This window comes from Rattus norvegicus, chromosome 10, assembly GCF_036323735.1.
Source record: "Rattus norvegicus strain BN/NHsdMcwi chromosome 10, GRCr8, whole genome shotgun sequence".
Lineage (NCBI taxonomy): Eukaryota > Metazoa > Chordata > Mammalia > Rodentia > Muridae > Rattus > Rattus norvegicus.
Window position 1 is genome coordinate 11247880 of NC_086028.1, and position 27790 is coordinate 11275669.

General features: G+C 44.4%; 1 protein-coding gene and 1 long non-coding RNA gene across 2 annotated transcripts in view; one reads left to right on the forward strand and one right to left on the reverse strand.

The window, feature by feature from the left end:
* C10h16orf96 (similar to human chromosome 16 open reading frame 96) overlaps positions 1 to 9301 on the reverse strand; it is a 43392-nt gene extending 34091 nt beyond the window's left edge. The window contains exon 1 of the mRNA XM_063270076.1: positions 8854 to 9301. Within this exon, the coding sequence (XP_063126146.1) occupies positions 8854 to 9273 (420 nt within the window). The 5' untranslated portion in view covers positions 9274 to 9301. The remainder of the gene's footprint in view (positions 1 to 8853) is intronic.
* A 178-nt stretch (positions 9302 to 9479) lies between these two features.
* Positions 9480 to 10586, forward strand: LOC134480753 (uncharacterized). The gene is made up of 2 exons (XR_010055519.1): positions 9480 to 9823; positions 10347 to 10586. It is a non-coding gene; the product is annotated as an uncharacterized LOC134480753 (long non-coding RNA).
* Positions 10587 to 27790: the final 17204 nt, after the last annotated feature.

Genomic DNA, 27790 nt, shown 5'->3' on the forward strand with positions numbered 1-27790 from the left:
GGGCTTCCCCTTCCACTGGTGCTCTTACTAGGATATTCATTGCTACCTATGAGGTCAGAGTCCAGGGTCAGTCCACATATAGTCTTTGGGTAGTGGATTAGTCCCTGGAAGCTCTGGCATTGTTGTTCATATAGGGTCTCAAGCCCCTTCGAGCTCTTTCAGTCCTTTCTCTGATTCCTTCAACGGGGGTCCTGTTCTCAGTTCAGTGGTTTGCTGCTGGCATTCGCCTCTGTATTTGCCGTATTCTGGCTGTGTCTCTCAGGAGAGATCTACATCCAGTACCTGTCAGTCTGCACTTCTTTGCTTCATCCATCTTGTCTACTTGGGTGGCTGTATATGTATGGGCCACATGTTGGGCAGGCTTTGAATGGGCGTTCCTTCAGTCTCTGCTCTAAACTTTGCCTCCCTATCCCCTCCCAAGGCTATTCTTGTTCCGCTTTTAAAGAAAGAGTGAAGCATTCGCATTTTGGTCATCCTTCTTGAGTTTCATGTGTTCTGTGCATCTAGGATAATTCGAGCATTGGGGCTAATATCCACTTATCAATGAGAGCATACCATGTGTGTTTTTCTGTGATTGGGTTACCTCACTCAAGATCATATTTTCCATGTCCATCCATTTGCCTATGAATTTCATCAAGTCATTGTTTTTGATAGCTGAGTAATATTCCATTGTGTAGATGTACCACATTTTCTGTATCCATTCCTCTGTTGAAGGGCATCTGGGTTCTTTCCAGCTTCTGGCTATTATAAATAAGGCGCTATGAACATAGTGGAGCATGTGTCTTTGTTATATGTTGGGGCATCTTTTAGGTATATGCCCAAGAGAGGTATAGATGGGTCCTCAGGCAGTTCAATGTCCAATTTTCTGAAGAACCTCCAGACTGATTTCCAGAATGGTTGTACCAGTCTGCAATCCCACCAACAATGGAGGAGTGTTCCTCTTTCTCCACATCCTCGCCAGCATCTGCTGTTGCCGGAGTTTTTTTGTTTGTTTGTTTTTTGTTTTTTTCTTTTTCTTTTTTTTCGGAGCTGGGGACCGAACCCAGGGCCTTGCGTTTGCTAGGCAAGTGCTCTACCGCTGAGCTAAATCCCCAACCCCCGGAGTTTTTGATCTTAGCCATTCTGACTGGTATGAGGTGGAATCTCAGGGTTGTTTTGATTTGCATTTCCCTTATGACTAAAGATGTTGAGCATTTCTTTAGGTGCTTCTCAGCCATTCAGCATTCCTCAGCTGTGAATTCTTTGTTTAGTTCTGAACCCCATTTTTTCCCGTCTAGACATACACTATGACTTTTTATTTAAAAATAAGAATCCCATTATAATCATTAGACACCAAAGTCATCTGTGTTTTTCAGTCTCTTCAAGGAGGCAAAGAAGAAAATGCAATGTTTGTATGTTTTTCTATTGGAAATGACACTAAAACTTGATCAGCTTAGAAAGAAAGAAAGAAAGAAAGAAAGAAAGAAAGAAAGAAAGAGAAAGGAAGGAAGGAAGAAAGAGAAAAAAGGAAAGAAGGAAGGAGAGAGAGAGAGAGAGAGAGAGAGAGAGAGAGAGAGAGAAAGAGAGAACAGCAGGTGGGTATTTTCCAGGCACACTCATGTCAGGGCAGTGTCAGGATGCAATCGTCAAAAAGCCATGGAATGACTGTCCCAGGAGTTCACACAATCATCAATGAAAATAGAATTCCAAATTGAAATATCAAACACATCCTTGCATTTCCTTGAATCATCTGAAAATATATTTTCTAAAAGAATATCCATCTTCAACTCATTAGTCAAATCTGGGTCTCCGAAACTGCCGGCACATCTGGGCCAAGAGAATGGGGTGAGCGGAGAAGCTGACCTAAGTACGGGAGGAGATAGGATTACATGTGTGCAGTTCACAGCTGGAGATGACATTACATGTCCACAAGAACATAGTATTCTGGACATATATGAATTCAAGAAAACCTATGTGTCAATTACGGGAGGAGAGTTATGCCACAGAGAATCAGGGGCTGCTGAGAGACCCATGCACACACCATCACAGCACATCTTACCAACACCACACTGTAGTAATGGTTCCCAGGAGCATCAGGAAACGGGAATTTCCATTTACCTGTCTCCTCTATAATCAGAAGAACTCAAGTCAATTCGTCTAATGTGCGTAAAACTAAAACTGCAAAAGTGGGTGCCATTTTTAAATATTCATGGCTCTAAATGGTCAGGCTACTACTGCTTAATCAGAACTTGGCCAAGATAAGAAGTTACACCTGAGAGGGCAGGAAGCTCACACACCACTGTGAGTTGTTTAACACAGCTGGCCCAAAAGAGCATCGTTGTGACTAATGAGAAACACTTCCCTTGCCCACCCCGACCTGACGGCTCATGGCACCACTGCAGGTTACTCGCACTAAGCAACGGAATGAGGAATATAGGCATGGAGGACCACAAAGCAAGGCAGGTCGACAGAAGGCAAACAGGCAGGACAGGCTTCTCTGTGAGGACGACCATCACTGAACATAGCCCAGGTCTCCATCTCGCTCCTGTACCGCTGCTCGGACACCTTGCTTTTGTGCTGCTTGCTCTCTAGATGCTGCTGGAACTCCACCTCTGAATCTCATTTTTTAATAGGGTTATTTGTCTCCCTGCAGTCTAACTTCTTGAGCTCTTTGTATATTTTGGATATGAGCCCTCTATCAGTTGTAGGATTGGTAAAGATCTTTTCCCAATCTGTTGGTTGCCGTTTTGTCCTAATTACAACGTCTTTTGCCTTACAGAAGCTTTGCAGTTTTATGAGATCCCATTTGTTGATTCTTGATCTTAGAGCATAAGCCATTGGTGTTTTGTTCAGGAAATTTTCTCCAGTACCCATGTGTTTGAGATTCTTCCCCACTTTTTCTTCTACTAGTTTGAGTGTATCTGGTTTGATGTGGAAGTCCTTGATCCACTTGGACTTAAGCTTTGTACAGGGTGATAAGGATGGATCGATCTGCATTCTTCTACATGCTGACCTCCAGTTGAACCAGCACCATTTGCTGAAAATGCTATCTTTTTTCCATTGGATGGTTTTGGCTCCTTTGTCAAAAATCAAGTGACCATAGGTGTGTGGGTTCATTTCTGGGTCTTCAATTCTATTCCACTGGTCTATCTGTCTGTCTCTGTACCATACCATGCAGTTTTTTGTCACTATTGCTCTGTAATACTGCTTGAATTCAGGGATAGTGATTCCCCCAGAAGTCCTTTTATTGTTGAGTAGAGTTTTAGCTATCCTGGGTTTTTTGTTATTCCAGATGAATTTGCAAATTGTTCTGTCTAACTCTATGAAGAATTGGATTGGTATTTTGATGGGGATTGCATTGAATCTGTAGATCACTTTTGGTAAAATGGCCATTTTTACTATATTAATCCTGCCAATCCATGAGCATGGGAGATCTTTCAATCTCCTGAGATCTTCTTCAATTTCTTTCTTCAGAGGCTTGACGTTCTTTTTTTTTTTTTAAGATTTATTTGTTTATTTTACATAAGTGCACTGTCACTCTCTTCAGACACCAGAAGAGGCATTGGATCCCATTACAGATGGTTGTGAGCCACCATGTGGTTGCTGGAAATTGAACTCAGGACCCCTGGAAGAGCAGTCAGTGCTCTTAACCACTGAGCCATCTCTCCAGCCCGAAGCTTGACGTTCTTATCATACAGATCTTTCACTTGCTTGGTTAAAGTCACACCGAGGTTTTTTTGTTTTGTTTTTTTTCTTTTCCTTTTTTCGGAGCTGGGGACTGAACCCAGGGCCTTGCGCTTGCTAGGCAAGCGCCCTATCACTGAGCTAAATCCCCAACCCCTACACCGAGGTATTTTATATTATTTGGGACTATTATGAAGGGTGTCATTTCCCTAATTTCTTTCTCGGCTTGTTTCTCTTTTGTGTAAAGGAAGGCTACTGATTTATTTGAGTTAATTTTATACCCAGCCACTTTGCTGAAGGTGTTTATCATGTTATTAGTTCTCTGGTGGAACTTTTGGGATCACTTAAATATACTATCATATCATCTGCAAATAGTGATATTTTGACTTCTTCCTTTCCAATCTGTATCCCCTTGATCTCCTTTTGTTGTCTGATTGCTCTGGCTAGAACTTCAAGAACTATATTGAATAAGTAGGGAGAGAGTGGGCAGCCTTGTCTCGTCCCTGATTTTAGTGGGATTGCTTCAAGTTTCTCTCCATTTAGTTTAATGTTAGCAACTGGTTTGCTGTATATGGCTTTTACTATGTTTAGGTGTGGGCCTTGAATTCCTGTTCTTTCCAGGACTTTTATCATGAAGGGGTGTTGAATTTTGTCAAAAGCTTTCTCAGCATCTAATGAAATGATCATGTGGTTTTTATCTTTCAGTTTGTTTATATAGTGGATTATGTTGATGATTTTCCATATATTAAACCATCCCTGCATGCCTGGGATGAAGCCTGCTTGATCATGATGGATGATTATTTTGATGTGCTCTTTGATTCGGTTTGTAAGAATTTTATTGAGTATTTTTGCGTCGATATTCATAGGGGAAATTGGTCTGAAGTTCTCTTTCTTTGTTGGGTCTTTGTGTGGTTTAGGTATAAGAGTGACTTCATAGAAGGAATTCGGTAGTGCTCCATCTGTTTCAATTTTGTGGAATACTTTGGATAGTATTGGTATGAGGTCTTCTATGAAGGTCTGATAGAATTCTGCATTGAACTCATCTGGTCCTAGGCTTTTTTTGGTTCAGAGACCTTTAATGACTGCTTCTATTTCTTTAGGAGTTATGGGGTTGTTTAAATGGTTTATCTGTTCCTGATTTAACTTTGGTACCTGGTATCTGTCTAGGAAATTGTCCATTTCTTCCAGATTTTCAAGTTTTATTGAATATAGGCTTTTGTAGTAGGATGTGATGATTTTTTGAATTTCCTCTGATTCTGTCGTTTTGTCTCACTTTTCATTTCTTTTTTTTTTTCTTTTTCTTTTTTTTCGGAGCTGGGGACCGAACCCAGGGTCTTGCGCTTGCTAGGCAAGTGTGCTACCACGAGCTAAATCCCCAACCCCTCCCTTTTCATTTCTGATTTTGTTAATTTGGACACACTCTCTGTGTCCTCTGGTTAGTCTGGCTAAGGGTTTATCTATCTTGTTGATTTTCTCAAAGAACCAGCTTTTGGTTCTGTTGTTTCTTTGTATAGTCTTGTTTTGTTTCTACTTGGTTGATTTCGGCTCTGAGTTTGATTATTTCCTGCCTTCTACTCCTCCTGGGTGTATTTGCTTCTTTTTGTTCTAGAGCTTTTAGGTGTGCTGTCAAACTGTTGATATATGCTCTCTCCTGTTTCTTTCTGCAGGCACTCAGAGCTATGAGTTTTCCTCTTAGCACAGCTTTCATTGTGTCCCATAAGTTTGGGTATGTTGTACCCTCATTTTCATTAAATTCTAAGAAGTCTTTAATTTCTTTCTTTATTTCTTCCTTGACCAGGTTATCATTGAGTAGAGCATTGTTCAACTTCCATGTATATGTGGGCATTCTTCCCTTATTGTTATTGAAGATCAGCTTTAACCTGTGGTGGTCTGATAGGACACATGGGATTATTTCTATCTTTCTGTATCTGTTGAGGCCTGTTTTATGACCAATTATATGGTCAATTTTGGAGAAAGTACCATGAGGTGGTGAGAAGAAGGTATATCATTTCGTCTTAGGATAGAATGTTCTAAAAATATCTCTTAAGTCCATTTGGTTCATGACTTCTCTTAGTCTGTCTATGTCTCTGTTTAATTTCTGTTTCCATGATCTGTCCATGTGTGCTTTGAGGTTTCTTTTACATATGTAGGTGCCCTTGTATTTGGGGCATAGATATTTAGTATTGATAGTTCATCTTGGTAGATTTTTCCTTTGATGAATATGAAGTGTCCTTCCTTATCTTTTTTGATGACTTTTGGTTAAAAATCGATTTTATTTGATATTAGAATGGCTACTCCAGCTTGCTTCTTCAGACCATTTGCTTGGAAAGTTGTTTTCCAGCCTTTAACTCTGAGGTAGTGCTGCCTTTGTCTCTTAGGTGTGTTTCCTGTAGGCAGCAAAATGTTGGGTCCTCATTGCATATCCAGTTTGTTAATCTGTGTCTTTTTATTGGGGAATTGAGTCCATTGATGTTGAGAGATATTAAAGAATAGCGATTGTTGCTTTCTGTTATATTCGTGTTTGGATGTGAGATTATGTTTGTATGTTTGTCTTCTCTTTGTATTGTTGCAAAATGATTAGTTTCTTGCTTTTTCTAGTGTAGCTTGCCTCCTTGTGTTGGGCTTTACCATTTATTATCCTTTGTAGGGCTGGATTTGTAGAAAGATATTGTGTAAATTTGGTTTTGTCATGGAATATCTTGGTTTCTCCATCTATGTTAATTGAGAGTTTTCCTGGATACAGTAACCTGGGCTGGCATTTGTGTTCCCTTAAGGTCTGTATGACATCTGTCCAGGATCTTCTGGACATATCTTTCATAGTCTCTGGTGAGAAGTCTGGTGTAATTCTGATAGGTCTGCCTTTATATGTTACTTGACCTTTTTCCCTTACTGCTTTTAATATTTTTTCTTTGTTTTGTACATTTGGTGTTTTGACTATTATGTGATGGGAGGAGCTTCTTTTCTGGTCCAATCTATTTGGAGTTCTGTAGACTTCTTGTATGTTTATAGGCATCTCTTTCTTTAGGTTTGGGAAGTTTTCTTCTATGATTTTGTTGAAGATATTTTCTAGTCTTTTGAGTTGGGAGTCTTCACTCTCTTTTATACCTATTATCCTCAGGTTTGATCTTCTCATTGAGTCCTGGATTTCCTGTATGTTTTGGACCAGTAGCTTTTTCCGCTTTACATTATCTTTGACAGTTGTGTCGATGATTTCTATGGAATCTTCAGCTCCTGAGATTCTCTCTTCTATCTCTTGTATTCTGTTGGTGATGCTTGAATCTACGGCTCTTTGTCTCTTCCTTTGGTTTTCTATATCCAGGATTGGCTCCCTTTGTGCTTTCTTTATTGCTTCTATTTCCATTTTTAATTCCTTCACCTGTTTGATTGTGTTTTCCTATAATTCTTTCAGGGATTTTTGTGTTTCCTCTCTATAGGCTTCTGCTTATTTATTTGTGTTTTCCTGCATTTCTCTAAGGGAGTTCTTTTGTCTTCCTTGAAGTCCTCCATCATCATGACCAAATGTGATTTAAAATCTAGATCTTGCTTTTCCGGTGTGTTTGGATATTCAATGTTTGCTTTGGTGGGAGAATTGGGTTCCAATGATGCCATGTAGTCTTGGTTTCTGTTGCTTGGGTTCCTGTGCTTGCCTCTCGCCATCAGGTTGTCTCTGGTGTAATCTTGTTCTGCTATTTCTGACAGTGGCTAGACTGTCCTTATAGGCCTGTGTGTCAGGAGTGCTGTAGACCTGTTTTCCTGTTTTCTTTCAGCCAGTTATGAGAACAGAGTGTTCTGCTTTCAGGTGTGTAGTCATTTCTGTCTACTGGTCTTCAGCTGTTCCTGTGGGTCTGTGTCCTGAGTCCACCAGGCAGGTCACTTGGAGCAGAAAAGTTGGTCTTACCTCTGGTCTCAGGCCTGGAGTCGCTCCTCGGGGCTGGGTTTCAGCTCTCCATGAGGGCAGCAACCAGAAAGGCCTGCCCTGCCTTCTCTTGGGTCCCTGTGCACAGGGGGCCCAGATGGCGCTAGGTGTTTTCCTCTAGAGTCAGAAATGTGGGCAGAGAGTAGTCTCCTCTAGCTTCCCAGGCGTGTCTGCCCCTCTGAAGGTCTAGCTCTCCCTCCCACGGGATTTGGGTGCAGGGAGTTGTTTGACCAGGTCCCTTCAGATCCGGGCAGTGTCTGGACCGCAGCGCTCCTGCAGCTTGAGTGCCCCTATCTTCCTGTTCCCAGAGGCCCTATACAGTTTCCTCTTGGGCCAGGGATGTGGGCAAGGGTGGGAAGTATTGGCGGTCTATCCTGCCCTGCAGTCTCAGGAGTGCCCACCTGTCTGACTTACAGAGGTCTTAAGTTCAGTTCCCAGCACCCATGTTGGGTGGCTCACAACCAGCTATAATTCCAGTTTTAGGGGGGATCTGACACCCTCTTGTCTCCTCCAAGGGTTTCTTCACACAAGTACACACACACACACACACACACACACACACACACACACACACGGGGGGGGGGTAAGAAGGATGGGGAAGGGGAGGGAGAGGGACAGGTAGAAGGACAGGAAGAGGGAGAGGGACAGGGAGAGGGAGAGGGACAGGGAGAGGCAGAGGGAGAGGGGGAGGTACAGGAGAGGGAGAGGGAGAGGAATACATTTAAAAGGAAAATTTGAATTAGAGAGACAGGCTACTGTGCCTGTCTTTTATATGGGTTCAGGGAATCTGAATTCATACTCAGGTTTATATAGCAAACACTACCCACTGAGCCATCTCTGCAGTCCAAATTACCCAATTTAAATAAACAATTCAGTGGTACTGACACCATAGAAGTTCATCATCCATCACTTTGATTTGATACAGTTTCAAACGTCTTCATCACTCCCAAAGGAAACCCCATATACACCTGATCACCATGCCCCATGCCTCTCCCCTTGTCTCCTGGAAACTGCCAGTCTGCCTTCTGAATAGGAACATTTGCCTACTCAGGGGTATTTTGCAAAAGCAGGATCTTTAATTATGTTGTCTGTTGTGTCTGGCTTCTTTCCTCAGTATACAATTAAAGATGCAAGCTTGGAACCTGAATTCTGTCCAACAAAGTCTCACCTACTCTCCATAAGGGGACATATATCCCGTCGCAAGGGAGAAGAGGGGACATAGTGTGTAGGAGGAGAGGCGGGGTCTAGAGTGCTTCTCCAGAAGGGGGCTTTACCTTTTCTGTGGCTAGCTCGTTGCCCTCAATCCTCTTCTGGATCTTGATGTTATTCCACATATCCTCAGCCGGCCGCTTGGTCCCCTGGCTATCCTCTAACAGCTTAGCAGTCGTGGGTATGCCCTGCATCTCAGCCAGTTTGACCTCTATCTTTTCCATCCGGTCTACCACGTGGTCAAAGATGTTGCTAAGCCTCTTCATTGGGTTGATGATGGGCTGTGCATCTCCTTCCCTGGGTATAAGCATCACTGGTGAAGCTTGAAGGAAGTCCTCGTCCCCTGAAAGGACTTTCTTGAGCTCAGCGATTTGGATGTGATCCAGGATGCCCTGTAGCAGGAGATGAAGGGCCTTGAAGTTCACTACCCCACACTGTGGTATGGCTACGTTGACCAGCTCAGTGTATGTGAGAGAGAAGCTCATCTTGCCAGGAGATGGACTGATGTGGCAGGGCTTCTGGGTGTCCTTGTGGAAAAGTAGTGCCTTTCAATTATCTGAATGGGTACACCAACAGTTCCTGAGAGACTTGGGGCAGCAAGTCACAGTGGTCAGCAAGGAATGGCTTCTGTCCTTGTCAGAGCTCAGATGAGGGCTTCTGGTTGCTAGGACACCAGAGAACATGGTGGAGTGGGCATGCTTCCGAGAACCCAGGGTGGGGTGGGTGTTCATAGGTGAGCTTGCTCAGAAGAGGTGTTCAATTAATATTTGACAAATGCTTCAGGGGTGAATGGTAGCCCTCTGATTACATAAGACTTGTGCCTCTAAATAACACAGAGAGGTGAAGGAAAGGAAGCTCGCTCCCTGGAAGTCTCTGGAATCAGGACAGAACACAGTTTTCTTAGAGTTAGAAAGTCCAAGGTTTTAAGAAAAGAGCCTAAAGAATTAAGCTGGTTTCTGGATGTGGTCAAAGGTACCTCTACCCACCCCACCAGCCACCCAGACACTCATTCCTGAAGAGGGAGAGGGCAAGCAGGTGAGGTTTAAGGTATGTTCTAGGATCAAGGGTTGCATGTTCCAGTAGCCCAGGTGAAAAAGCCTCTGCAGTGTTGGGCTTCATTGCTCCCCTGGGGGTGGCACACATCTTTGATTCTGGTACTCAGGAGGCAGAAGCAGACAGATCTCTGAGTTTGAGGCCAGCCTGGTTTGCAGAGTGAGTTCCAGAAGAGCCAAGGCTACACAGAGAAACTCTGTTTTAAAAAACAAAAACATAAGAAAGAAAGAAAGAAAGAAAGAAAGAAAGAAAGAAAGAAAGAAAGAAAGGAAGGAAGGAAGGGAGATGGAAACAAAAAGGAAAGAAAAGGAAAAAGGAAAAGAAAGGAAAGGAAAGGAAAGGAAAGGAAAGGAAAGGAAAGGAAAGGAAAGGAAAGGAAAGGAAAACCTGTGTGCTTCGTGTATCCTTCTAAGGTGTGTATTAGGGTTCTCCAAAGAGAACCACAGACAACAGCAGTGACCACGAGGGGTTTATGAGCATTGTTTTTTGTTTGTTTGCTTTGTAGTTATGGAGACTGAAGTCCCATGACAAACTGCAAGTGGGAGACCCTTGGATGCTGGCAGTGTGACTTCGGCCAAGTCCCAAAGACTTCATAACTAAGGAAGCCTGTGGTTCCTTAGACTAGGTCCAGGGTCAAAGGTCTCCTGAGAAAACTGGATAGGGAAAGCATAGGTATAAATCTTGGAGTTCAAAAGCAGGAGAAGAATGCCCAGCTCCTGGACATAAATGAACAATTTGTCCTTTCTTTTTATTTTATTTTTATTTCTGGGGTGTGTGTGTGTGTGTGTGTGTGTGTGTGTGTGTGTGTGTCCAGGAGTTAGCTTACATTCTGCTAACTGATTGATCTTGGCAGTCTGGCTAGCCAGCAAAGCCCTCAGAATTTGCCTGTCTCTGCCCAGTAGTCCCGGAGATAGACATATGCCAACATGTCTGTGAGTTCCAGGACAGCCCAGGCTACATAGAAAAACTGTTCTGAAAAACAAAAACAAAAATGAAAGAAAAGAAGGAAGAAAGAAAAAAGAAAGAAAGGTTTATGAGGAGTTTATGAGCATTGCCTTTTGTGCTTATGGAAACTGAAGCCCCATGAAAAGCTGTCTGCAAGCTGGAGACACTTTGCGTGCCAGGGATCTGAAAACAGACCCACATTCTTGTACCGTGAGCACTGTTACCCACCGAGCGGTTTCCCAGTCTCACCACCACACACCCCTTAACAAATGCCTCTCGGTTTCCCCACTGTGCTGTGAGATGTAAAACTTCAAGTGCTGTCATCGCACTGGAGTTGCACAGGGCCCTTGACTTCTCTGACAGTAGCGGCTCACCCAATAGGAAAGGCTTCTGTTTGGCCACTTCCTCCATCAGTCAGACCAGCTATGCTCAGACTTACCTACCTCATCTCTCGAGTTCTCTTCCCACCAGCTCTTGGAAAACATTTAAACAACCCACCACATCTTTCCGTGGGAAGCTGAAGGTACAGTATGCCCTAGTCACCACAAAGCCTGCTTCCCACATGCCTGCTGGTTCCCTTCGCAACCAAGTGCTTCTGCATGTCCTCACATGGGCTATGAGTGCATGCGACTAGTGAGCTCGGTCAGTCATCAGCATCCAATGGGATCAGTAATGGATGTTTGGCCATCTTACATTATGAAAGGCGGCCAAACATCCACAGGCTACTTCTGCCTTGATGCAGTCCCCCGTCCTGAAGGAGAGAACTGAGTTTGTTAACTTAGGACTATGTTTCTGTGGCCTAAGTCTTGTGTCACAGTAGATATTTAAGGAAGCATTCTCCCGCTGGGCAAAGGAAGACAACAGGGATTTAACACAGTGGGATTGGGTACGGCTGGGGCCATACAAACACTGCTTGGTCATTCAGAGCCGGACTGCTGGCTGGCTACATGGCATCATGAATCTCTCTCTCTCTCTCTCTCTCTCTCTCTCTCTCTCTCTCTCTCATTCTCAGTATCTGAACCATTTCTGTGTCTGGTGATATCTTAATTTTTTTTTAAGATTTATTTTATATATGGGAGTACACCATCACTGTCTTCAGACACACCAGAAGAGGGCATCAGACCCCATTACAGAGGCACCATGTGGTTGCTGGGAATTGAACTCAGGACCTCTGGAAGAGCAGCCAGTGCTCTTGACTTCTAAGCCATCTCTCCAGCCCCCAGGATATCTTAATTTTAAGAATGTTGGTGCGCTTCATCCTTACACAGCTCCAGGGATGGATTTGAAATAGAGGTAGCCAAGGAATGAAAAAAGACAGACACAGAAATGCTGGGGTCGGATGGTCTAGGCTCTCAGATGGAAAGACCTCAGCACTCTGGATCTCAGGGTGCGTGTCACAGACAGCTGAACAGAAAGGTGGGGTTATTGCATACAACTGAGCGAGCACAGGGGAGCAGTCTTCAAGCTACAAATGCCCCAAGAGAAAGCTGTAATGGCTACTTTCTAAACACATAGACCAGAGGAGAAAGCTTTGTCATCTCTCTGAGCCGCATTGCTGGGGGTCAGGCTTTGATTTCCCTCTAAGTCTTGATATGGCCGTGTCTGTATCCACAGCATTTACTAGGAATGTCTTTCACTCGGGGCTTCCTCCTCTCTCCACATCTCTCCCTTCTTAGCTCTCAGATGTTCAGGATAGGACTTCGTGCTTAGTCCAGGGGCCGTTCGCTGCTTAACCCGAGACCGACAAGACCAAGTAGGATCAAAACAGCTGCTATGCCCGTCAGAAACAAGATGAGTTTTAACAGGTCTAAGGAATCGAAACCTTGAAACTTGACGGAGTTTGTCGAGGATCCTTCTCACAACATTAACAGAAGAAAACAACCTGATCACAAACTTTTTGCTTTTCCAAGATGTGCCCACATAATTGACCATACCCGTGATATCGCAGCTGGAGCCTCCCAGGAGAGCGATAGGTCCCAGTTAATTCCCAATTACCCTGTCGAAAATGCAGCACCGTAACACCCGGAATAGTTAAATGGGGCTAATTGGGACTCCTAGGGTTAGAGCAGTAGCCCCACCCCCACGCTCCCAAACAAAAAGACTCATTAGTATAAACAGGTGTGAAGGATGTGACCAAGCTACTGGACGCAAAAGCATCAGCCCAGTACGTACCTCCCTTGAATTTGCATTGAGGGATACAAATACAAGACAGCGCACTTCCCCTTCATCTGACTATTTACAGTGTGCGCCTTCTCGCCCTGACGAGGGCGCTGCAGCCACTGAGGTGGTTGTTGCCTGTGTGCTTGCCAACCCCAACCCCAACGCTAGGCGAGACTCAAATAGGCTGTACTTAGGGATCATGCTGCAGCTTGCGGCCCACGCAGCTGCCTGAGCCTGCACACAAACGCCCCCTGCACGCTGGATTTTTTTTTTTTCTCTCTTAAATGTAGTATAAAAGCAGTTAAACTGAAAGCAAAAATGGCAACATGCTCAGGTCCCGAGGCTGTGTACCCATCCCGTAATCCTCATATTTTAAATTTTATTTTTCACCTCTCCCGTCCCTAGAAACCAAGGGCACGCCTCCTTAACCACAGCCCAAGAAACCTTGAGGCAGCAATGGCCTCCACCTCACTTCTGAGTTCCCAAAATCTCTTTCATGTACTGACATTCAACCCCCTGTCTCTGGGTTTTACTTACCTCAAAACGCTTTCAAATACTCACACGCAACCGCTTATCTCTAGTTTCCGCATCCTGACGGTTTCCGCTGGGGCTTAGCACCGCAAGCTCCCGTCTTTAATTTGTTCCTATCCAACTTAACGTTTGTTTCTTCCCTTCTGCTTTTGTTTCTTCTTTTACCTGTATGAGTTCTCCCAAGAGGGTCCCAACTTTCCCACCACGATGGACAGTACCTTCCAATGTGAGCCAAAAACCAACCCAAAGCCCTTCTAGAATGCTGTTCTTTTGAAAACATTCTTGTTTTTTTTTTTCTTTTCTTTTTTTTCGGAGCTGGGGACCGAACCCAGGGCCTTGAGCTTGCTAGGCAAGTGCTCTACCATTGAGCCAAATCCCCAACCCCAAAAAACATTCTTTTCTCACAGTTTCCCCTCCCTCTCCTCTCCCAGGTCTTCGCTGTTTTCCCTCTGCTCCATGTCCTCTTTTCTGTCTCTCATTAGACAAGAACGGGCTTCTTTTTTTTTTTTTTTCCTTTGGTTCTTTTTTTTGGAGCTGGGGACCGAACCCAGGGCCTTGCGCTTCCTAGGTAAGCGCTCTACCACTGAGCTAAATCCCCAGCCCCAAGAACGGGCTTCTAAGAGATAACAATCAAACCTAGCAAAATAAAACACAATATACAGCAAAAGCCATTGTTATCAAAGTCAGACAAAGCAACCAGACAGGGGGAGAGTCTCAAGAGAGTCTGGCAAAAGCCTGTGTCTCGGTGACAGGGAAACCTGAGAAACACAAAACACCATCCATGCTTGATGGTCACTGAGATGCTTTTTGTCAATGTGGTCTCATTTAAAAAGGGAGGGGGGCAGAGAGAGGGTCAGAAGTTCAAGGGCATCCTTGAACACAGCAAATATGAGGCTAGCCTAGGATGTATGTGATCCAGTCTTTTTTTTTTTTAAAGATTTATTTATTTATTATCTATAAGTACACTGTAGCTGTCTTCAGACACACCAGAAGAGGGTACCAGATCTCATTACAGATGGTTGTGAGCCACCATGTGGTTGCTGGGATTTGAACTCATGACCTCTGGAAGAGCAGTCGGAGCTCTTAACCACTAAGCCATCTCTACAGCCCGTGATCCAGTCTTAAAAAAAAAAAAAAAAAAAAAAAAAGGAGGGTGGGGGGTTTTAACTAGTTTTCATTCATTGTTTCTTGGAAATGTATTCTCCTCCTCTCTGCACAATGGTTGTCAGACTTGAAGGCTTTCTGCTTTTCTCAGCACCCTTAGATGGATGCCCAACAGGAACAGTCACATATAATGTCGAAGGGCGTCTGTGATGCCAATAAGCACAAGAGCCAAAAATTCCTTCAAATTCCCAGGGTAGCAAAACAAACAAACTGGGCTAGTGAAATAACTCAAGGGGCAATTGCCCGCTGCCAGGCCTAGCAGCTGAAGTTCCGTCTCTGGGTCTGCACGGTAGACAGAGAGAGCAGAGTCCTGTAAGTTATCCTTTGACCACAGCAGGCATGTACAACATCATAATCAATTTTAAAACAGAAAGCCTGTGGCATAGCTACCCAATGAGAGGGAAGGCTCATAACTATGCCACAACAATGGGCAACTTTTACAGCTATAAAAACAGGCAGCAGAAGCCATATTTAGTCAAGTTTACATTGCTCGAGGCAATGACCAATGGCTATGAAACATGAACAGGGTATGGTAGGACACTTCTTTAATCCCAGTACTGGGAGGCACAGGCACGTAGATCTCTCTGAGTTTGAAGCCAACATCATCTGTATAGTGCGTTGCAGGACAGCCGGGGCTGCACAAAAGAGATTGTGAAGAAGAATTTGTGGAGTCAGCCTGGAATATTCACAAGGTGTTTGTGTGATGGTTTGTATATGCTTGGGCCACAGAGTGGCACTATTAGGAGGTGTGACCTTGTTGGAGTAGGTGTGTCACTGTGGGCATGTGCTACCCTAGTGCTAGCTGCCTGGAAGCCAGTCTTCCACTAGCAGCTTCAGATGAAGATGTAGAACTCCCAGCTCTGCCTGCACCATGCCTGCTTGGATGCTGCCCTGCTCCCCCCTTGATGATAATGGACTGAACCTCTGAACCTGTAAGCCAGCCCCAATTAAATGTTGTCCTTTATAAGGCTTGCCTTGGTCATGGTGTCTGTTCACAGCAGTAAATCCGTAACTAGAACAGTATATATTTCTGATGGAAGCCCTGGTCTATAGCAAAGGTCTTAGAATAGCAGAGCACGGTAACACCCACTTAGGATCCCAGGACTTGAAAATCAGAGACAGAAACATTGCAAGTTAGAGGATAGATTCATTCAGAGTATCTTCAAGATCAGCTTGAGCTATGCATTCAGACTTTCTCAGAACACCAAGGGCGAGCTAGCAAGGCAAAGTTCAGTGGCAAGGTGTTCATCCAACACACGCCAGGCCTCAGTTGGATCATTGGCAACACAAAAACAAAGAAAACACCTGGGTATTTATAACCATGAAACGATTGATGCCACAGTGGGCTCCACAAGATTGCTGCCTCAACTCAGGGGACCCCTCTGAACTGTACAGGGAGTAAACAGATTTTTGCAAAGAACTGGCCTGAGTCCAACACCCCCCCCTCCAGATTGTGTGTGTTTATTCACATACAGTCCTGCAGTAGTGGGGTCTATCTCAGACTAGAATCCCAAGACATGAATTCTGCAGGGCCCTGACCCTGGACATGTTCTTTATCCCACCCTACTCCACCCAGACACCAACTGCCCCTTCTCCATGTATGCTTGAGAGACAGAGGTAAACATTTCCAGGCTCTCCGTTGAAATGAACGAAGGTGCATTCTCAAAGTCCTTGGCTTGGTACCCAGCACAAAGTGTTCCGTGATAGTAGTTGTGTTTCTCAAAATGAGTACATGATTTCGTTGGAGGTTTTCAAGCCAAGGACACATAAACTCCTTCGTTGGATGGCAAGAGAACAGAGTATGCAGGAGGGGAAAATCCTCCTGACTGTTCTGTCTGCTCCGGGGAATGCAGCTGCACACAGAACACCCTTTAATCAACTCAGGCCTCTGCACCATACAGCTTACCTACTGTGGGTGCCACCAGCTCTAAGTAACAGGAAGGGAACACGGGGCCTTCCCAGGCAAATGCTCTGCTTCAGAGCTGTACCCCAACATTTCTAAGTTATCTTGGGAAAAACACCAAATGAAATGAACCCGTGACTTCTGTTGGGGCGAATGAGTGGAAAAGGCCACGGACTGCAGAGTTGTGGGCACGTTCTGTTCAGTAACCTGGTTCTGACTGCACTAGTAATTGAGGTTTATGAAAATTACAAAGCCCAGCAAGACTTCCTTTTCCTGTACCGTGTAGTGCTAGAGATGGAGTGTATGAGCTTGCACCTCCTAGATGAGGACTCACTGGGCCACAGCCACAGACCCAAAGTGCTCTCTGCTTTATGCAGTCTCAATGTAAAGCTCAGGGCTGAGTCTCTCTCTCTCTCTCTCTCTCTCTCTCTCTCTCTCTCTCTCTCTCTGTGTGTGTGTGTGTGTGTCTATGTGTGTGACATTGATTGACTGACTGTGACAGAATCTCATTATGTAACCCAGGCTAGCTTCTTTGAACTCCCAATCTTACTGTCTCAGGCAGGTGCCTGAACCTGTGGGGCTGCACATGGCTCACCAGGTCTAACTGTAATTCTGGCCTAGAAAGATCTAACATCCAAGGACAAGCAACAAGGGATTTGTCCATTGTGTTATTGCATTGAGAACTGGCTGTGGAACTTCTAAGTCCTGACTTTCCTACCTTTGGGCTGTTTCTGTAACTAGGTGTGAGCAACACACACACACACACACACACACACACACACACACAGATACACACACACAGACACACAGACACACAGAGTAAATAAATGGCTTTTATAAGCGCTTGAACTTGGGGGCCAACCTGTGGAGAGTAACTTTTACCCAACAGCAGAAGAGTGCTCTTGTGGTGGCAGGGCCACTAAGTGAGCAAGCGCCTGTCACTGAAGATGTACTGAGTTTCTGGCACTTCTCCCGTCCCAGTTTTGCTGAAATCTGGATTTCAAAATAAAAGGTGGCCAGCTCTGCAGTGTGCACACAAGGCTGGAAGGAGCCAGTGATGTGAAGGAACTATATTCCGATGGATGAAGGACCTGGGCTCCACTGTCCAGGTAATGGTGACACTGTCAAGCTGGAACAGTTGTGGGCTCCTGATCTTAGACATAGACAATGAAGATTCTAGAGCAAGTGATATAAACACAATGCCTTTGAATGGGGCTGTTGGGGGAGAGTAGCATTCTGTTGTTATTTTGTATCTAAATTCTTTGTGAATTCCTTGGAGTAACAACGTATTACAATGTAACTTACAAACTAAACAATCCACCCATTTAACTTGTACAATTTAATAGCGTTTAGTGTATTTACAAATATGTGTGATTGAAAGACCACCGAAGTGGGGAGACCCTCACTCAAGTCTCGGGATGACGCGACCCCCCCCCCCAAGACTTGATGCAATCAAGAGAGACCAATCTTGATGCAATCAACAAGAGGTTTATTGATAGGGATGACAGAAACCAGTGCACTGGGGTTGAGACTCTTATCCCATGCAGGGGTAGAGGAGTTCGACCTTGAATGGTTGGGAGAAGGGGTATTTAAAGGAAAAACCATACCGAATCACAAGGAAGAACCTCCTGTTTCTCATGATTGTTCTTTAGGATTTTAATCTAACTTTATGGTTAACCAGTTCCTGCTACTATGATCAACTGCTATTATGGTTAGCTAGTTTCTGGAATGAAGTGGCTGAACCAGCTGGTGCAATTACTCTTTCTGTGATCAGCTCGTTTCTGGAACAGACAGTTCCAGGGCCCGCTTTTGGCTTCAACTTTTGTCTAGGGGGCAATTTTAAACTTTTTCCTTTCATGATCATCTTCCCAATTTCATAAATTTTTATCAACATGAAAACAAAACTCAGAGTTAAGGCTTTAGCTCAGTTATAAAATGTTTGCTTGTTTAGCATGTGTTAAGGTCCTGTGCTTAATCTTGGGCACTGAAAAAAAAAATCACCACAGGCAGGCCTGGTGCATTCCTGTAATCCCATCATTTGGTAAGCTGCTGTAGGAGGATGGCACATTAGAAATAGCCCAGGACAACATGAGATGTTCCAGGCCAGCCTGGACTACATGGAAAACGTCCATCTGTTAGCTTGTACTACCCTCCCCATCTCCTTTGAAGTTGTCCAACCTGAAGAAACCACCAATCACCCAGTCTGCAATTTCACCTTTTGTGGATTATTTTCTGTTCTCAGATTTCTGTTGTCGTGATAAAATGCTTGGGGGAAATCAATTTAATAGCTGGGTGTGGTAGCACAAACCTGTAATCATAGCACTGAGAGGTAAGAGATAGAATAGAGCCTGTGGCATGATGGCACAGGCAGGTGGATCTCTGAGTTTGAGGCCAGCCTGGTCTACAAAGCAAGTACCAGGACAGTCAGGGTTACACAGAGAAACACTGACTCAAATAATATATTATAGGGGCTAGAGAGACGGCTCAGCATTTAAAGCACTGACTACTCTTCCAGAGGCCCTGAGTTCAATTCCCAGAAACCACACAGTGGCTCACAATCATCTGTAATGGGATCTGATGCCCTCTTCTGGTGTGTCTGAAGATAATGACAGTGTACTCATAAATAAAATTTTTTTAAATTATATAGTATAAAATATTATATGGTAATATATTATATATAATATATAATAATATATTATGATTATCATATATACACACACATACCCATATATAATTACACACACACACACACACACACACACATGTGTGCACATATATAATTACTGTGGTTTGCTGGTCTAATCAAATTGGTGAGCTAGGAGAAAAGGTTTCCTCTGGTTCGGCTTCAGGCACTTCAGTCCATGGTCACAGCCTTCTTATTTGCAGGCAGGGAAGAACACCACAGTGTGGAGGAAGTAGCAGAAGAAAGTTGCTCACCTCATGGTAGCCAGAACAAGACACATCCTTCCAGGACACCCTCAAATGACCTAATTCCTCACTAGACCTACTGGAGTCTCTATTGCCTCCGAACAGTGCCCTTAGCTGATAACGAACCCTAACATATGGCCTCTGTGGGACTGGAGGCATGGCTCAGAGTCTGAGGGCAATTCTGGCTTATCTTAGTTAGGGTTGCTGTTGCTATGGTGAAACACTGTGGCCAAAAACAATGCAGGGAGGAAAGGTTTATTTTGTTTACAATTCCAGGAGTTACTATTCGTCAGGCCAGGATCTCAGAGGAGGAGTCTGGAGGCAGGGGATGATGCAAAAGTAATGGAGGAGTGCTGTTTGCTGGCTTGCTCTTAATTACTTGTTCAGCCTGCTTTCTTATAGAACCCAAGGCCACCAGTCCAGAGTGCTACCATGTAATGTGAGCTGGGCCCTCCCACATCAATCATGGAAGTGGACATTTCTGGTAGTGTCACTCAGTGCAGACTCACATGATGTTTTGCCGAGGCAAGACCCCTGAGAGCACAGGTGATGTTTGGAGAGAGTAGAACTAGGACTCGATGGACAGTGATGCTTGCAGAGCTGGCTGTGCAATTCTTCATTGGTCCCTCGTCTTGGCTGATCTTTATCTCCTTGAGAGGCACGGTAGAGAACTCTGGGCACTCTGGCTGGTCCTGGTAGCTCCTGCTGACTTAAGCCAATTTGATCTGGCAGAGGTCTTGCAGGTTTTGCAGAATAATACCGCCACTGCTGGTTCATGGTTGGTGACTGCTGAATTCTGACAAATGGAGATTGGAATCACCTCAAAGAACTACTTCTAAACAGGTCCACATCCCCTTGTCCTGTTTACCATCTTTTCTCCTCTACCTTTGGACAGTGGGCTAGTAGAGGCTTGAAGCGTTTGAGAGAGCTTATTAAAGTAGCATTTTGGTCACTTTGCCTTCAATTCATTCTCCTATTGGGCTCGCTATGCAAAGAGAAGATAGGATTATGGAATGGATCTTTCTTAGCTCATAAACAAAATAAAAAATTGGAGGTATATAGAAAACATTTTTGAGAATTATAAAAGCAGAATAATATCGATTCAATTATCAGGAACAGATCCAGTTGGAATTATAGTACTCTTCACAGTGCTGAGGCTGTGTCATTATGGGTGATCAATGAGGACTGGCAAAGAGCTGGATGTAATTACTTGGGCAAAATTAATAACAAATATCGGAAAAGCAAACATATACAGTTTATATAAACAAAGAACCAATTGGATTTTTCCACATATAGTAAAGAGAACACCAATCCCAGAGGCTCCAACATTTTATACAGATGCAAACAAGACGGGGCTGGCAGGTTATAAGTCAGATAAAATAAGCACAGTGGTCAGAATCAGAACTGTACGCTATGTGTATGGTGTTATTAGATTATCCGGAACCCCTTAACATTACTACTGGTTCTTTACATGCAGGATGAGTTGTTTTGCGTGTAGAGACTGCCAAATCTGTCCCTGATAACTCAGAATTAACTTCGCTATTTTATACGTACGACTGCAGCAGGTCAACAGAAGCAGAAATTACTATATATATTTCTGATCTCATACAGGTTTGCCTGTCCATTAGCTCAAGGAAATGATGACATTGACCAACTACTAATAGGAGATGTGTTAGAAGCCTTGAAATTTCATGAAAAAACATCACGTTAATGGGAAAGGTTTAAAAAAAAAAGTTTCCGGGGTTGGGGATTTAGCTCAGTGGTAGAGCGCTTGCCTAGGAAGCGCAAGGCCCTGGGTTCGGTCCCCAGCTCCGGAAAAAAAAGAACCAAAAAAAAAAAAAGTTTCCATCACTTGGCAATAAGCCAATGACATAATTAAAAAAAAAAAGTCCTATGTGTTCTCTGCACAACCAAACTCTGTTACCTCCTGATAATAACCTAGGGGTACCGAAAGAAATGACATCTGGCAGTGGATGTTGATTGCAAAATTTGGAAAGCAAAGGTATATACACCATGCATACCATTGACCCATTCTCGGGGTTTCAGTGGGCAACTGCTTTAAGTTCTGAAAGGCTGACTGTGCAATTACACACTTACTGGAAATAATGGCAATTATGGGGACAGCTGTGCCAATTAAAACCGACAACGCTCCCGCGTACGTATCCGATAAGATGAAGCAGTTCTCTGCACACTGTAAGATAAAGTTCGCTACCACACAGCCCCACAGGACAAGCAGTTACAGAAAGAGCCAGTCACGCCTTAAAAGAGATGCTGAGTAAACAAAAGGGAGAATGAAAACCCCCAGGGACACTAAACAACGTTTTGGTTTTGTTAACGCTCAACTTTCTTACTGTTGGTGAGAAAAGAACTACAGCAGCTGAGAGACACTCCATGGCCTTTCTAGCTTAAAGTTCCAACGTCTTTCCACAACCCTCCCCAAAACAACATGGGCAGGTCCTTCACAGCAAGAACCCGCACTGCTCTGGCAGAGGTTATGGGTTTGGTTCCCGGAACCCACGTGGTGGCTAACAGGTATCGGTTACTTCAGCCCCAGGGGATCCCTCCATTGCATGCGTGTGGTGCAGGCACGCCATATTGTAGGCATACTTATTTTTTCACCGAAAGAGCAGTTCTTTAACTGGTCCCAATATTACACGAGGGAAGGCGGTCTCAGTGGTAGAGGACAACCCAGTAGTTGTCAACGTGGGAACTAAATAGTCGCATTTCCCCACGCTTTTGTTATTCAGCGAAAAATAAATGAGGCATGTATTTTTTGCAACCTAAGGGTCTAATAATAAGGGTCTAACCTCTCCTCTAGCCCACCACCCAGCAAAGGGAGTGGAAGAGGAAAGTTATTAGGATATGGGGAAGTGGACCTGCTCAGCAGTAGTTCTTTGGGGAAAAGCTCGATTTTCTTTGGCAGCAGTTCAGTCCCTTAGCAGGCACCAAACACAACTCAGCAGCTGCAGACTAGTCAGTCCTCCAAGCAGGCAAACACCAGGCACGAACCCACATCTAGAGTTCGATCCTCATGGTTCTTGGGCAGGTCTGTCTCAAAGGCAGTGTTACCACGAGTTGGGGTCAACAATACCACGTAAGACGAACCAATACATCTGTGTCGTTAGTGAAGAATAGCGAGGCGGAGCAAACCAAACCAATGCTCAGTGCTCGACCCCCGCTGTCTGTGGGATCATAGTTATACTCCTTCATCGTGGGTCCTTTCACCTATCTGCTATATCAAAACATCCTTTCACTGGCGTCTGCTTCAGGAAAACAGACTTTCACGCGTCTGCTTTAGCAAGACATCTTTTCACCTGAGTTCTGCAACAAACCATCATTTGACACAACTGACTCTCCAAACAAACAAACAAACAAACAAACAAACAAAAACCTAGAAGTTTTTACTTCACCATACACATAAAAATAAATCATTTTTTTGGTATTTTGTTTTGTTCTTTGAGATGGGGTTTATCTGTGTAGTCCTGGGTGTTCTGGTACTCACAGACTAGACTGGTATCAAATTCACAGAGATCCACCTGCCTCTGCGTCCCAAGCACTGGGATTAAAGGGCTGCAACCACCATGCTCAACTATTAAAATTACCTTAAAGGGGCTGGAGAGATGGCTCGGCGGTTAAGAGCACTGACTGCTCTCCCAGAGGTCCTGAGTTCAAATCCCAGTAACCACATGGTGGCTCACAACCATCTGTAATGAGATCTGATGCCCTCTTCTGGTGTGTCTGAAGACAGCTACAGTGTACTCATATAAAAAAATAAACAAATCTTTAAAAAAAAAAAAGACAAGCATCCAAACAGACCACATGAGCTCTGGGCCATAGTGTAGACATTTTATGTAAAAGTCTTCTTTCGCTAAGCATGGACCTTTCAAGCTTCATCTCTGTTGCAGCCTATAGCAGACCTCAGATTTCATTTTTCACAGATGAATACTATTCCATAGTGTGGTGAGCAAATACTTTGTTTAAAGAAAACACAGCTAGCAGCAGTTGCTTATAAAACAGACTTTATTCAGGGACTATGGCAAGAGGGGAACATTGAAATAGGTTCCGTTCTGTTTACAAGGAAAAGCAGATATTTATATCCAGTGTGTGTATGTGGGGAGGGGAGCAGTTGTTGTTGTTGGTGGTGGTGGTAGTGGTGGCAGTTGGTTGGTGGAACATTCTAGAGAATGTTAACTCTAGGATAAACCTAGTGAGAGTCTTGCTGAAAGCAGGCAGGGTGGCCTAAGCTCAGTTTGGTAATCTCTGAAGGTACATTGCCTTTTCATTTGCACAGGCACACGCGTGCCCTCTCTCTCTCTCTCTCTCTCTCTCTCTCTCTCTCTGTCTGTTTGTCTGTCTGTCTGTCTCTCCCCCTCTCCCTCTCCCTCCCCCCCCTCTCTCTCTCTCTCTGTGTGTGTGTGTGTGTGTGTGTGTGTTTTTTTTCAGGGCTTCTTTGTGTACCCCTGCTGGAACTCATTCTATAAGCTAGGCTGGCTTTGAACTTGAAAGATTCACCTGCCTTTGCCTTCCCAAGTATTGGGATTAAAGGTGTGCACCACCACCTTCCAGCTATTCCATCATTCTTTTTAACAGGAAGTAGGATGTAAATCCATTTTGTCACTGAGAAAACTACCCTCTTTATCTAACAAGTAACACCCAATATTCTATAAAGTGTTGCCCCTGTACGGTACACCCTAAATTAAGCCAGTCTACGATTACAATCCTAAGAAGTTAATGTTGTGTGAACAACACAACACAATGGTCTAATGGTCGAAGACCTTGTCTTAGGTTTTTACTGATATGAACAGAGACCATCACATCAAAGCAACTCTTATAAGGACAACATTCAAATGGGGCTGGCTTACAGGTTCAGAGGTTCAGTCCGTTTTCAAGGAAGGAGCGTGGCACTGTCTAGGCAGATGTGGTGCTGGAAGCGCTGAGCATCTACATTTTCATCCGAAGGCAGACAGAAGACTGGCTTCCAGGCTGCTAGGAGGAAGCTCTCAAAGCCCACACCCACAGTGACACACTTCTTCCAACAAGGCTACACCTACACAGTAGGTTACACTTACCACAATCAGTCCGGACTTCCAAATAGTGCCATTCCCTGGGCCAAGCATATTCAAACCACCACAGTTGAACCCCAGTCTGCCTTGCTACATTGTAACCCAGGCTAGGCTACAATTCTTGAACTCTTCCTTCCACCTTCGGAATGATGTGATCACAGGCATGTAGCCGCTTTATCTGGCTTTGTTTTTTAACCTCTAGCCCATACCAGACTGCAGAGGGTTAGGGAATTCTCATAGGCAACTGTTATAGAAGGTGGATATAGCCTGTTGTATTTGGTCTCTACTGCATAGGACCCTTCTAACACCCTTTGGTTCTGTTGCATGAGAAACTTTTGTGAAAGGAGTCCATGACAGACTAAAATAACAACTACGCACATGTCCAATTGTCTGAGCCAATGATGGTTTTTGTTGTTTTATTTTTCAGATTTGTTCATTTTCTTTTAGGCATATAAATGTTAAATATATATCTCATATATATGATATATATTATATATGACACCATGTATAAATATGGACCAAAATTCAGAAGAGGTGTAGGATCTGGAACTGGATAACAATGGCTTTGGGCCTCCGGGTAGGTGCTGGGAACTGAACCTGGGCCCTTGTGAAAGGAACTGTTCTAAAAGCTATTTGATCCTGACCCTGCCTTCTAACCTGCCTTGATCATTGAGTTCTCAGATTAGAAAAGCCACAGCCTTTGTGTTTTTAATAAGCTTTAATCAGCACAAGAGCTGGGCAGATGCTTGGCTTCTCTGCTGTTAGAATCTACTTTCTGATCCATAACCCTGAATTGTTATTATTTACTGTGTTCATCTGGGCCGCCCACTCTAATCGGCCAGCCCTCAGGGCCATGTTTTTATGACTCTGCTAACCCATTGTGGCTTCTCCTTTTCTGACCCCAAGCCCAGTAAACCTAATGTCTCTTCTGCCCAGCCATTGGTGGTTGGCATTTTTATTCACCAATCAGAAATAACTTAGGGCAGGGTCACAGGGGCTACATGCAGATTCCAGGTTTTGGGGGCCACACTTAGCATTACAATAGACAAAACTTCAACAAGGAACCAGTGCTCTTAACCACAAATGTTCTCTTCAGGGTCCTAGAAGTTTTTAAATGGGTTACTAGTGGGAGTATGGATAAGGGGTTACTTACAAGGAACAGGGGAAGACTCATGAACACCGGGAAGAGGACTTAGAGGAGCAACTCCCATCTGTGTTGTCGGGAAAGCAGCAGTTCAGTCACAGGTCAGCAGGCAGCGGCCGCTAAATCCGCTCGCAGACACCTTTCATGTGCTTGTTTTAGCAGAACATCCTGCCTCCTGTGTCTGCTTCAGCTAAACGTTCCTTCATGCCTCTGCCCTTCACACTTGTGTCCACTTTAACAAAATGTTCCCTCATGTGTTTGCCCCAGCAAAACATTGTCCAATCGACTTTCCAAAGAACCCTTAAGTTTCCACTTCAGCCTTGGCTCGAGTCAGTAGGAGGGACCAACAGAACACCAGGAGAAGTTTTCAGCTGTGTCTCTTTCAGGGAGGTGAAATCAGTGAAGACAAGAGACCCACAAGCGTTGTACAGCTAGCTGTACCAGCAAGCCAAGCTCTGTCTCTGTCATTCCATTGAGGTTTATTTATTCCCTCTAAGTATCACATGTCCTCCATGGGCCTTGCCTCAGCAGTGCCCCTACCTCAGTAAGTGTCCTGCCTTAGCACAGGTCTAGCCTTAGCATGTGTTTTACCTCACCATGGGTCTTGCGCATACAATCAGCCCGAGTCCTTGGAAGTCACAACGAACATCCTCTCTCCTGTGTCTGTTTTAGTGAAATACTTCTTTACTTGTTTGCCCCAGCAAAACACCATCTAACCGACTTTCTTTCTTTTTTTTTTTTTTTTTTGGTTCTATTTTTCGGAGCTGGGGACCGAACCCAGGGCCTTGCGCTTCCTAGGCAAGCGCTCTACCACTGAGCTAAATCCCCAACCCCCTAACCGACTTTCTAAAGAACCCTTAAGTTTCTATTTCAGTCGATGGTGGGATGTATGTGTGGGCACACAGGCAGGTGTACATGTTATTGTATGTAGGTGTGGAGGTTAGAGGACAACTTTGGGTATTTTAGGAGCCATCTATCTTGTTTCCTGAGACAGAGTCTCTCATTGGCCTGCATCTTGCCAAGTAGGCTCGCCTGGCTGGCCAGAAAGTTCTGTCTCCACTTCCTCAGCACTGGGATTAAAGCATGGGTCACAACACCAGGCTTCTTTCGTGGGTTGTGGTGGCTGAACACAAGCCCAGATGCTTGTAAGGCAAGACTTTACCAACCGAGATACCCTCTGAGTCCTGTTTGTTTTAGCGTATGTCTATATATGTGTTTGTGTTTGTATATGTATGCACATGTGTGTGAAGGCCAGAGGTCAATATTCAGTGTCATTCCTCAGAAGTTTCCACCTAGTTTTATGAAACAGGATCTTTCATGGGCCAAGGTTTGCAGATTATGCAAGGCTGGGGCACACAAGTCTAAGGGATTTACCTGAGTCTGCCTCCTCCAAACTGGGATTAAAAGTACACAGTGCCTATGGGAAGCTCGGCGAGTTCTCACGCTTGTGCAGCAAGCACCTTTTCCTTAGTCCCTTGTTTGCTTTGTTTTAAAACAGGGTTTTGCACCAGGTGGTGATGGTGTATACCTTTAATTTCAGCATTTGGCAGGCAGAGGCAGAAGCAACTCTGAGTCTGAGGCTAGCTTGGTCTACAGAGTGGGTACCAGGATAGCCAGGGCTACAGAGAGAAACCCTGTCTTGAAAACCCAAGAAAAAGAGAGAGGGGGGGAAGAGAGGGAGGGAGGGAGGAAGGGAGGGACAGAGAGAGAGAGAGAGAGAGAGAGAGAGAGAGAGAGAGAGAGAAACAGGTTTTGTTATGCAGCACACGCTGATGTCAAGTGCATGGCAATCCCGCCTCAGCCTCCTGAGTCCTGGGATTCTACACCACCATACCTAGCTGTTTCCAAGTACTTTGTCATTTTCAAAATAAGCTGCTATACCAGACTTTCCAGCTGGACAGCATGTACTTTGAGAACAGAGCTTGGCCTTACGCCATTTTGTGTATTTCCAGGGCCATGAGACCTTGCTTGGTTGAACGAGTGAAGTAATAAATGTCCTAGGTCAGTGTTAACCAATAGAGCGGCCGCAGACCACATGTGGAGGTTCCTGAACATAGCAGATCTAAATTTGGACGTGTCGTAAGAATAAAATACAGGGTAGATTTCAAAGA